Here is a 12212-nt window from a genome sequence, read left to right on the forward strand (position 1 = left end):
AATGAGTAGTAAAGGCGACAATGATTGGGATATGTATGAAGGACGTGCAGTGTGGGTATATAACACCACACTGCAGAAGACTATAGGTATGTCTCCTTGTAAATTTGTGTCGAATTTTGAGATTGGGAAGTAAAGTGCTGAAAGAAGTGGTTGAGATAGGAAGAATGAATGGGAATAAGGTAAGGGAGAAATTTGAAGGACCTTTTGAGATTTTGGAAGTGGGACTGAGTGGATTGAGTTATGTTTTGGGGAATTGCAAGTAGGTGGGGGGATGGATAAGGTTAGAGAACACCATAACCAGTTCCATAAGTGGAGTGAAGTACCACAGAATGCGATGAGTGAATGGTTGAGGGTGAATAAGTATGAGCCGAGTGTCAGCGAACAAATGGGTCTGGGCGATCGACAGTTAGTGTTGGTTGAGTATGGAAAAAAAGCGGAAGAGTGTAGAGAAAGGAAGTGGAAGGAAGAAGCATGAACAGTGTGGTAAAGGTGTTAGTGGTAGAGTGCGAACGGTTGATAAAGCATGTAAAACATGACTTTGAGGGAATGAATGATATTTATAGTGTATGTGGGTATGAATTAACAGGGATAAGTGAGACTTCAGTGGGAAGGAAACCTAGTAGTAAGGAGGTAGTTGAAAATGTGGATAAGTCTTTGCAAGAGTTTGACAGAAGTATGGATGAACTGAGTGGTTTGGTAGCAGAAATAAGGGAGATATTGGGACCAAAGCTAAAAGATGTCGATGAAGTAGTGAATGTCGATGAAGTAGTGAATGAGATTTAGGAGCATAGTAGTGAGGGAGATAATTTGAATTTGAATGACAGTGGTTTGGAAGAAGTGAATGGCGATATAACCAAGAGAATGTATGAGGGTCCTCAAACAAGATCCAGGGGGGGCCTGCATCTGAGCATCCTTGGGTGTTGCGGAAATCAATTTAGTGTGGGTGTTGCTAGGGTAAGGAGACGTTGTCAAAGGTACTGGGGGAGGTAATATGGAGGAGTTATGATGGTAGTTTACATGTGACAACGTCTCCGAGGGTTGCGTGAAAGAGAGAGAGAGCAAAATTGGTGGAGGAATAAATGGGAGTGGTTTGATGGCGGTCATAAGTGTGTCTGTTGTGGCAATTGCCGTGTATATGGCAAGGGTCTGTTATGAGAGTCGGGCATTGTGTTTTTTTGAAGTTGTTGTTTGAATTATTGTTGGCATTGTATGTTTGAAGGTTGTTGTGCCTTTGTTGTTTAATTTGTTGTGTTGTAGATGAGTAGTTGTGTTGTTGTTGGTGAGTTGTTGTGGTTCCTTGGTGTTGTGGGTGGTGGGTTGACTTGTTGTGTTATTGATTTTTGGTGCTGATAGTGCTTATTTGTGCAGTGGTCTTTTGTTGTATAGTTATTGAATTGTTGTGTGGTTGTTGTCCTTGTTCAGTTGTTTGTGTATTGTGTTACGACGGCTAACCTAGCCTAGCTATATCCAGCGGACAGCAGCGCAGCTCCTCACCCTGAGTGTGTGGTAAGTACACATGTGTTTTGAGTGTTTTTTATGTTTTTAGCTTGTTTAATCTTGCCACAATATGTTTAACTGTTTGTTTCATCCTGCATTCTATGCATACTGGGATCTGGTTGCGTGGAATTGACTAATATATATACATATGGGTTAAACAAGTGAGACCAATATGAATGCAAGACAAAATGACTTCAGTGTGCAATTTATGATTGGGACAATAGTTGCCACTTTGGCTAGTTTATTGACATATTCGTTTAACTTTATGCCCACACGAGCAGTAATCAAACACATTACAAACACCTCCTCTGTATAATTTGTGATGATAAAACTTATACTAGTATAACCATCAGAAATATGTTACTGGTCATGGGGGGTCCAGGAACAAAAGGTTAACTACAACAGAATACGACAAGTATGGGATGGGAATATGTGAGGACTTACCACTATAGTACTTTAGAGCAAAAACTATACATATGGTCAGCTGAACTATGACAGTCAGATCAAAGTAGTCACTCCCTTTTGGTCCCTCACCCATGATAAGGATCTAGAAATCCATGGTGTAGCCCTACTCTGGGCAATCAAAATATAAAAGAATAAAATGGCACAAATATAATTCTTTTTACAGGAAATCTATATGCACTCACATCACAACCTTCTAACATCTTGGGCTGACGACGTGAAGATCGTTGAGGGCGGGAAGAATTCTTACTTTTGGAATTAACAGTTGTCTTTATATCAGTAACAAAGTCTTCAGTAGTAGAATCTAACTCTATAGGGGTCACCTGAAATCAGTAAAAATTAGAACAGTTAAATGACAGACATCTTGCTTAAGAAAAATTTAAACTCGATACACACTGGGTTGAGAACACTAAAAAATGGTGAAAATATGAATAAAATACCATAACTGATAACACAGCCTTACTAATTAATTGGCATCAAGAAATATTATTAGAAACAATTATATAAGACTGAAACTTCACATAAGCCTGTAGTGGTATCACAACACTGTTTAACAAAAACAACATAATTTCTACACATAAGGATGGACTGAAGGAAGACTTCAGTCTTAAATAGTAAATCAACTTTTTTCAGTAAGGAAAAAACAAACTGTACAACCACCAGTCTTAATTGGTGAATACTCTGTACTAATGAGAAACAAACTGGACAATCAAGAAAAAGAGTACACTAGCAAAGATTGAGATGATCTGGACAATAATCGGTCAGGATGGCGTCCTGTAGAACTGAAATTTATGTAAAAAAAAATGACAGATGCAGAGCCAGGCCTAATAGGATATTCCGAAAAAAATGCATAATATAAGGAACAAAATGACATTTCATAAGAAAACAAAGTTTTAATTATTCTTACTCAGTAATTACATACCTATAAGTTCCACTTATACAGCAGCTCGAATTCAAAATTTCGTGGATAACACTTCACACAAATGAGTAGGCGACCAGCCCCGCCCACTAGCGGGAGAATAGAACGGCTGTGAGTAGCAAGCTCAGTTTGTTCATGCCTTATGTACATCAGAGGGGAGGAGGGAGGGCTTTGATCATGTAATTACTGGGTAAGCGTAATCAAAACTTTGTTTTATTATAAAAATGACATTTTTTATTATGTAACTTACCCAGTAATTACAGAGCTGACTCCCACATTGAAGGAGGTGGGAGACATGGACATATACTACATCAGAATATACAATGAATTTGAACAGAAATGTTGCTAGCATTGAATACAATGCTTGTCGTTTCCTTATCAGTTACAAGAGCTACTGGGATACTGCTCCTGGTTGGTGCTCATCTTAAACTGTAGTGGCATGATGGTAAAGCCAGGGGTCGCTTCCTACTTAGTGGGAACTTTGCAGCATCATAATAAAACACACACATAATTATGTTGCCAACACCTGAGATAATTCCACAACCTAGCAACGGGACCTACAGTTTATTGTGGGATCTGAACCACACTATATAAAGAAATTAATTTCTATCACCATAAATGAATTCCTCTGATTCTGCGTTGGCCGAGCCGAGAATTGAACTTCGGACCACCGGATTGGTAGCCGAGCGCGAAAACCACTCGTCCAAGGAGAAACCGTATAAGTGGAACTTATAGCTATGTAATTACTGGGTAGTTACATTATTAAAAATAGCAAATTTTTGATGAACTTTTATTTTTCATAACTAACAAACCTGAGGTCTTAACATTAGGATAAATAACTTGGCACCAGCTGGCAGCCGGTAAGTTATAAAATTGTACTTGGTCACAAGTCACATGAGGTCAACCACATACCCCTCTTTAACCTGCGACCACGTTAGCTATTCTTCCAACCCACGTTAGTTGTTAGGATGTGGTTAGAGGTGGGCCTTTGTATGTTAAGACCTCTGGTTTGTTAGTTATGAAAAATACATTGATTAAAAATTTGTCATTTGTTTATATACAAAACAAACACTCGGTCTTAACATTAGGATAGACTTACTTCTGGTGGGAGGTAAGTGCTATTAACCAACTGGAGGTTTGCCACCTTTGATCAGCTTTCTGAATACCAGCATTCTAAGAAACAACTGACCAGTATTTCAGAATCTAAGATATATATGAATATCATAGATTCAGACTTCTGGGTTCCTATACAAATGTCAAAGTTCATTGCCTCTGAGAAAGATAAAAATCTATCTGTTCTACTATCAAACCAACGTATCCACTTATGTAGGTTTGTTATCATTCCTCTCCCCCTTGCTAAAGAGAGGATTGTCTTGCTACTGATAGGTATCTTACACTGATGATAACTAACAGTATGGCTACTTCACTCACCTGTATCTTGTCCGTTCCAGCTTATGATGGTACTCTCTTCTTACTGCCCGTAAGTAAAGAAGGAGAAAGAAATTTTAAAAAGAAAGAGACCAGTTATCTCATCCTTTTCACATTCATACCATTATCTTAGACAATATACTACTGATCTGCCAGGGGTGCTGGATGAGTCAACAAAGTTTGTTGAGAAGTCACCAAAGAACTCATGGAAAATGTGTCCAAGGACCTCTGGGCAACATCCTTTATGTAAAGGAAATTGAAAGTGGTTTGTCGTAACAATGAACTATCTCTCAAAATTCTATGAACAGACGCCTTCTTAAATTGACCAATATGGAAGCACGTCTCTGTGCAGGTCGCGGCTGTGACGTCATGGTGGGTGCCATGTTTATGACATCACTGAGTATCCTGAATGTGATGTCAGCACGTGACAGGAAGCATAAGGCTGCTGTTGTTATTCCTGTAGGCATAGCAACCTTAACTCAAAATGCTGAAGTGTTGTACTATCTGCTTCTCTACAGAAGTCGAAGCATTCTGGAGGGAAGTGTGACGTTATAATAGCAAACCAACTGCCCTTCTAAGGTTGGTACTCCTGATAGACCTAACGCCAATCACACACCCCCATTAACTCTGCTTCTGTATTACACGTTGGATGGGGCTCTGTGTACTCCGACGTTAAAAAAGGCGAAGATATCCGGACTTTTATCTGCTTCTTGTGAGATCCAGGAAATCTTATTGAAGCATGACAAGGCTCCATGTTCATAAAATTGCCCGGAAATACCACACACAAACAGATTCAAAGCAAACTAAGGCAAATTTAACAGGCTTCAAAAAGACAGAAGCAAAGCACATCCTCTCTTAAAAGTGGTAAGAAAATAACTGACATGGCCACAGGTTAACGAGGGGTATGTGGGTGGTTCCACATGTCTCGTGACCAAGCACAGATGCCAATAGTCCCTTGCATACACAATTTTCTAACTTTACTGGTTTCTAGCTGGTGCTAAGTTATTTATCCTAATGTTAAGACCAAGGGTTTGTTTCGTATATGAACAAACTCATTTTAAATCTAACCCCAACAAGAGAAAAGCTAAGGTAACATGATTATGATGATGAACTGTTTTTCTGCCTAAAAACAAGCCAATTACCTCTCTCTTATTCACACCTACTATAATCATAACACCCCAGTTCTAGAGACTTTGACTACACAGTCCAAAATACACCATATGCTACACGATTCTACACAAACTTACTGCAAAGCATTTGTGTTACCACAGTACAGATATGTTTTTTCCAATTTAGTGCTCAAATCTGATTTTGCACATTTGAAATTAACTGAATCTCACTGGTTTAACAAAATATTAGTGTTTCAAACTAAATCTACCTATAGCACCACAAACAAGAAATAAACAGAACAAGAATAATCTTTTAAGTCAGTGTAAATATCAGAAACAAAGAATATGGAGTTATTACACTACAAGTCTGCTGGCACTGTAACACCATACCCACTGCTAGTTAGCAGCCTAGCCTAACATGGCCTAGGCTTGTTGAATACCCTGTTGAATAGCCAATTCTTTGGGAACTAAAATGATTCTAATCTCTGTTAAGCTGGCATTGCTAACATGTGAATGTGGTGGGAAAACTGTACAATGTACTGTGAATAACTTGTTAACACAGGTTATCAAAAGATGTTCAGGATTACATAGTTTAAAGGAGTGAGGGGTTTTCTATACCATAAAAGTATAATTAAGAATCAACAGATGAATGAGAAGGAATATGTGGTGAAGAAGAATGTCTATTTATAATGAAATATGCAAATGACATGAAACTTACCACAGGCATACGAGGTTTACGTGCACTCCTGCTTTTAGGCGAGGGTGCAGCAACATCAACACTCTCAAAATTGGAAATAGTATCCTCCTGATTTGATCGCAGAGCCTAAACACAAAAAAAATAAAATTTTTACATATCCCAATCATAGATAGTTATGACAAAGTAGTTCTTTAGTTTCTTATACTACTAAGAAAAGTATAAGCAAGAAAAATTACAATAAAAAAGAATTACCATCGGTGTACGTGTTTTCCGAGTGCTCCTGCTCTTAGGAGTGGGTGCAATGAGGGCTTTGTCCAGTTCTGAAGACTCTTCAAGATCTGAATAAGCAATCTAGAAAAATTAAAAAATTTCAAAAATATTATATATATATGTCCTGTATTATGAGAGAGAGAGAGAGAGAGAGAGAGAGAGAGAGAGAGAGAGAGAGAGAGAGAGAGAGAGAGAGAGAAAATTCTTTGAAAGTTATGGGTATATTACAGCATTGTTCTTTTGACTCCCAATAAATAAAGGGCCAGGAATAGTTCTGTAAGAGAACAGTGATCAAACAACTACTATGACCAAGTAAGTAAAAGTATGTGATTTGACAATAGGGTTGGTACCCATTACTAGTTTGACTAAACATAACAGTATACGTATAATGTGAAAAGTCATTACTTTACACTTTATCACTCCACACAATTATAAGATCGCTGTTTTCATCTCAGTAGGATAAGACTAAAATAAATGGTACTCTCACTGCTCTAGTTATTCAAGTTTCATAAAGGAGAATTAAGTGCAAGAATTCCTAAACAAAGTACACACTTCCTTACCTTTTTCCTAGGAGACTTGGAAGGCGTTGGCTTGGCAAAAGATACTAAACTCAATTTTTCCAGTTGACTTTTTAGGTCTTGCACTTCCTTCACTAATGATTCCTTGTTGGTTTCACTTAGTCTGAAAAAGAAAAAAAAAGTCTAAAATATCTACAGCCATAACCAGTATTGCATAATCAAGTTGAAGGGAAAGAAGGTATTCACTAGCTGGAAAATCAAATGAGATAGCTGGAACATGTAAGGAGTTAAGGTCATGAAAGCAGCAGATAAGGACACAGAATGCCAAAGACCTGTAGGAATGCCAGGTAATCATAAAAATAGGGGACAAAAGATGATTTAGACCAGATGGAAGTTTTGGAGAAAAATACATAATATAGAAATCAGTATAGAGAACTCCTTTCACATTTAACACTAGAAGAAAAATCTGGTGTAAAATGTTGACAACTATATAAAGACTTCTTTTGTTAACCCTTAAACGCCGAAGCGGTAAAAAAAATGTCTCCCGTGTGCCGGAGACGTTTCAGAGTGAGCGCGGAAGCGGAAAAAATATTTTTTTCAAAAAATCTTAGCGCGCTTAGTTTTGAAGATTAAGAGTTCATTTTTGGCTCCTTTTTTTGTCATAGCCTGAAGTTTAGTATGCAACCATCAGAAATGAAAAACAAAAAAATATCATTATCAATGATATAAATAATGCGATATATGATAGCGCAAAAACGAAATTTCATATATAATTGTATTCAAATCGTGCTGTGCGCAAAACGAATAAAGGTAACAAGTTACTTTGTTTTTCGTTGTAATGTACACTAAATTGCGATCATTTTGGTACATAAGAAATTGTAAAATGATAAAAGCAACACAGAGAAAATATTATCACAAAATAATGCATGAATTCGTAACGCGCGGACGTAAACATATTTTTGTCAAAAATTCACCATAAATCTAAATAAATTGTCCTAAAGAGACTTCCAATTTATTTCAAACAAAATGAAGACAAAATGATTGAATATTACTATACTGTAAGAATATTAGCTTACAAATGCAGTTTTCGACCATATCTGACAAGTTAAAGTTGACCGAATGTTGAATTTTTTTATATTTTTTTATATGCAATTATTTCGGAAATAAGAAAAGCTACAACTTTCAAATATTTTTCGTTTTATTCTACATGAAACTGCGCACATTTTCATATATAAAACTCTATGAAATGCCTAATATGAAATGGAGCAAATATTCCGAGAATGGGACTTACGCATTTCGGAGATTTGTGGCGGAGAATCCGCGCGCGGAGGGAAGGAAAGTTTTTTTTTTTTAAATTCACCATAAATTTAAATATTGTGCTAGAGACTTCGAATTTGTTTCACGATGAAGATAAATGACTGAATATTACTAGACTGTAAGATTTTTATCTTACAATTGCGTTTTTCGACCATTTCGGTAGAGTCAAATTTGACCGAACGTGGTTTTTTTTTCTATTTATCGTGATTTATATGCAAATATTTCGAAAATGAGAAAAGCTACAACCTTCAACTATTTTTTGTTGTATTATACATGAAATTGCACACATTTTAATATATAAAACGTTATGTAACGGCTAATTTAAAATGGTGCAAACATTACCACAATCGCACGTATGATTTTTTCGGAAGAGTTACCGAGCGGACGTAAAGAAAATGTTATTTTTTTCATAAATTTACCATAAATCAAAATATTGTGCTAGAGACTTCCAATTTGTTGCAAAATGAAGGTAAATGCTTGAATATTACTAGAATATAAGCGTTTTAGCTTACAATTGCGTTTTTCGACCATTTCGGTAGAGTCAAAATTGACCGAAGGTTGAAAATTTGTCACTTATCATTTTTTATATAAAAATATTTCAAAATTGATAAAAGCTACACCCATGGGTTGTTTTTAGTTGTATTTTGCATGAAATTGCGCACATTTTCATATATAAAATTTTATGTAACGGCTAATTTAAAATGGTGCAAACATTACCACAATCGCATGTATGATTATTTTCGGAAGAGTTACCGCGCGGACGTAAGGAAAAAGTTTTTTCATAAATTCACGATAAATCGAAATATTGTGCTAGACACTTCCAATTAGTTGCGAAATTAAGTTAAATGATTGAATATTACTAAAATATAAGAGTTTTAGCTTACAATTGCATTTTTCGACCATTTCGGTAGAGTCAAAGTTGACCGAAGGTTGAAATTGTGGCACTTATCGTTATTTATATGAAAATATCTCAAAACTGATAAAAGCTACAATCATGAGTATTTTTTTGTTGTATTTTACATAAAAATGCGCACATTTTCATATATAATACTCCATGTAACGGCTAATTTAAAATGGTACAAAAATTATGTCAAAGTGACGAAATAATTTCCGAGATGTGTCACAGATACTTTTTAGTGCGGCAAGAAAGAAATTCGCGCTTGCGCGCCTGCGTAACGATTGTAAACAAAACAACACCTTGATCCGTGAACTCCCAGCATCCCCCAAGGCGCGTGATTCAAGAGTTTTCGGCTGGTAGGCCTAAAAGTATTTTTCCGCGAATTTTTAAAAAAACTTTTGTATGTCGACGTAAAATACGTCCAGTCGGCACCCGAGAGACAAAAAATGTCGACGTAAAATACGTCCAGTCGGCGTTTAAGGGTTAAGTAAGAGGTCTTATTCAGTTACACCTTTTCCTGTGATCGTTCATTTTCAGGGCACCATAAGAATTTAGGTCAATAATGATACGTGTTCTCTCTGGAAGCACTTGTGGTGTATATATCTATGATGCAATTACCAAGATGTAAAAAACCTGGTTTTTTAAAGACCATTTTGAAGGAGAATTTTTTCCCGACCATGTACGCCTATAACTTTCAACTAATGTTTAGCCTTTAATACAGCCTTTCCTGTTTTAGTCACCAACAGCTTCAATTTTGTACTGTATAAGTAATAAAACCATTCTAAATAACAACATGTAAAAATTCAGTCAGTAGATTTACAGAAGGTGCAAGACAAGTATGTGGCAAGATCTTCAAACCTAATAATTATAAATATTCACTTGCTGTAGCATTTAAGCTGTGTATGCTTAGATTTGGAGCATAACTTTCTACATTCTTGTAAAAAATGTGTCTGGTGAATTTGATTAGCAATTCTGATTATTTATTTATAATTTTTTCTGGGGATATTCATATATCCAGGTCATGGATGTAGTCCAATCATACCCTCATCATTCCAGTAAAATATTAGATTATGGTAACTTCTCCCTCTGATATAGAGAATTATATTCATTTGATGTGGTTAGTGTACACAATGAACTGTAACTATTATTTTATAAATAGAATTCTTAAGCTGTTTCGGGAAACAATAAATTAAGTTTTAGTGGTCACTTCACTAATTAGTTGTTCTCTTTGGACCCCATTTCTCAGTTAAATTTAAGAGATGAGTTAGCTCTGGAGCCTCTTCTACTTCCTTCTCTGCTGACAAATGCATAAGGTGCAATAGCAGTTCTACTAGAATTTCTCAGTTTTTGGGGGAGGGGTATTCACATCCATATTCACTGCTATTCCTTGTCCTAATTTCACCTACGCAAAATAAGTTACTAGTCATTGCTATTTTTCCATGACTAGTTGGCTTAATATTTTTCCTTTCAGTGTTCAGTGGAAGTTTAAGCATTGAAAGAACAGTTTGTGTACAAAAATACAGTGCTTATATTGAATATTTGAATTTAATGTTACAATAATAGTATTCATACAAAAATCAGATATAAAACTTTTGAATGATGTCTTTTCAACATTTTTGCAGAGCATCACTTAACTTATGACTTCTGAGTTCACTAACGCCAGACTTATTTTTATGCATGCACATTTTAATCATAGATCTTTGTTTTTTTCATGTTCATGGCTCTTTCTAAATGGGGACTATTGTGCAGTGAAATTAATATATTCAATATCTTGTGAAGGTTACAATTGTTATAAGGAGGAGGAAATAAGCTAAAATGATCTGGGCTTCGTTGATCTAGCTACATTTTTAAAAGAACTTTTGCGATAATTTCTGATCTATATAGGTATATACTTAATGACAAGTTTTTCATTACTAATAACTTACTTTTTTCAAAAATAAATACTTCCATCTCCAAGATGACCAAACCAAATTCAACGAAACTTTATCAGCATGTAGAATATCTATATATCTATAATTGCAAGTGGGGAAAATTATTTTTGAGAGCAATTTTTTTTTTCTATTTTCAAAAATTAGAAAAAAACATTTTCAATTGGAAAAAATATGAACTTAGAGGTCAAATTTCTTAATTTCCCAACGTGTATTTTTTTAGCATTAGTGTATTGTAAGTGATAAGAGTTTGAGGCGAATCCCTTCATTCATAAGGTAGAATGAAGCACTTGCTTTATAATGGAGCCAGCGGCCCCCTTAAGTTGAATAAACCAATTATAATAATCTTTACTTTTTCCATAATACTTTCAACAGAAACCACCTGTCAAAACCACAGAAAATCAAACAACATTACTGGAGTTAGTACTTAAACAGCTTTCTGATAACCTTGGCTAACAAGGGGATACGAGTTTGGGGAAGAAAGAGCATTATCATATGTTAGTAAGAACAAATATATGCAAACAATAGAAATACATGTATAAAATGCAGTCTTCTTACAAGGAAAGGAGCATGATCTAACTTTACAATAACAATGCTACAAAAGAAGCTCAATGAAAAGGATTACATTACCATCATCATTATCATTATTCAGATACCTCTGAAAATGCAAATGGCCAAGTGTTACATATTGAATTTTATAAATAAAACATACCAAATTCCAGCTTGAAGGATATCATACTCACCTTAATTCGTCTATTAGAGTCTGGACACATGTATCTTCTTTTTCCTTCTCTTTCTTTGAGGTAGATAATTCTGATGTATTCTGAGTCTCATTACACATAGAAGATGTCATGGACATTTGCAGCAGCCTTTTTACTTCTGGAAGAGATAATAAAATACTAATATAAACTATGCAGTTACATAACAGGCTATGAAAAGAATTAAAGTTAAAACCCAAGTCCATTAAAACTGATTTGATTATGAACCATGAAAAACAAAAATCTCTTCTTAATAAGAATTTTGTTCTGAATATTTTCCTACATCACCCAAAGGTATATGCAATGAACGTAAATGTACCATGCACTAAATTAGTTTGCTATCTATCTTCACAACATGACTTTTACTTGTACTTCCCAGTTTGAATTCAAACATGTTTTTCAACAAAGTTC

At 35.5% G+C, this 12212-nt stretch overlaps 1 protein-coding gene across 1 annotated transcript in view; it reads right to left on the bottom strand.

The window, feature by feature from the left end:
- LOC135197440 (kinesin-like protein KIF20B) overlaps nucleotides 1-12212 on the bottom strand; it is a 329336-nt gene that overhangs the window by 38130 nt on the left and 278994 nt on the right. The window contains 5 exon segments of the mRNA XM_064224510.1: nucleotides 2145-2282; nucleotides 6134-6238; nucleotides 6365-6463; nucleotides 6943-7063; nucleotides 11787-11922. Of these exon segments, the coding sequence (XP_064080580.1) occupies nucleotides 2145-2282; nucleotides 6134-6238; nucleotides 6365-6463; nucleotides 6943-7063; nucleotides 11787-11922 (599 nt within the window).

Source organism: Macrobrachium nipponense, chromosome 21 (genome assembly GCF_015104395.2).
Source record: "Macrobrachium nipponense isolate FS-2020 chromosome 21, ASM1510439v2, whole genome shotgun sequence".
NCBI lineage: Eukaryota > Metazoa > Arthropoda > Malacostraca > Decapoda > Palaemonidae > Macrobrachium > Macrobrachium nipponense.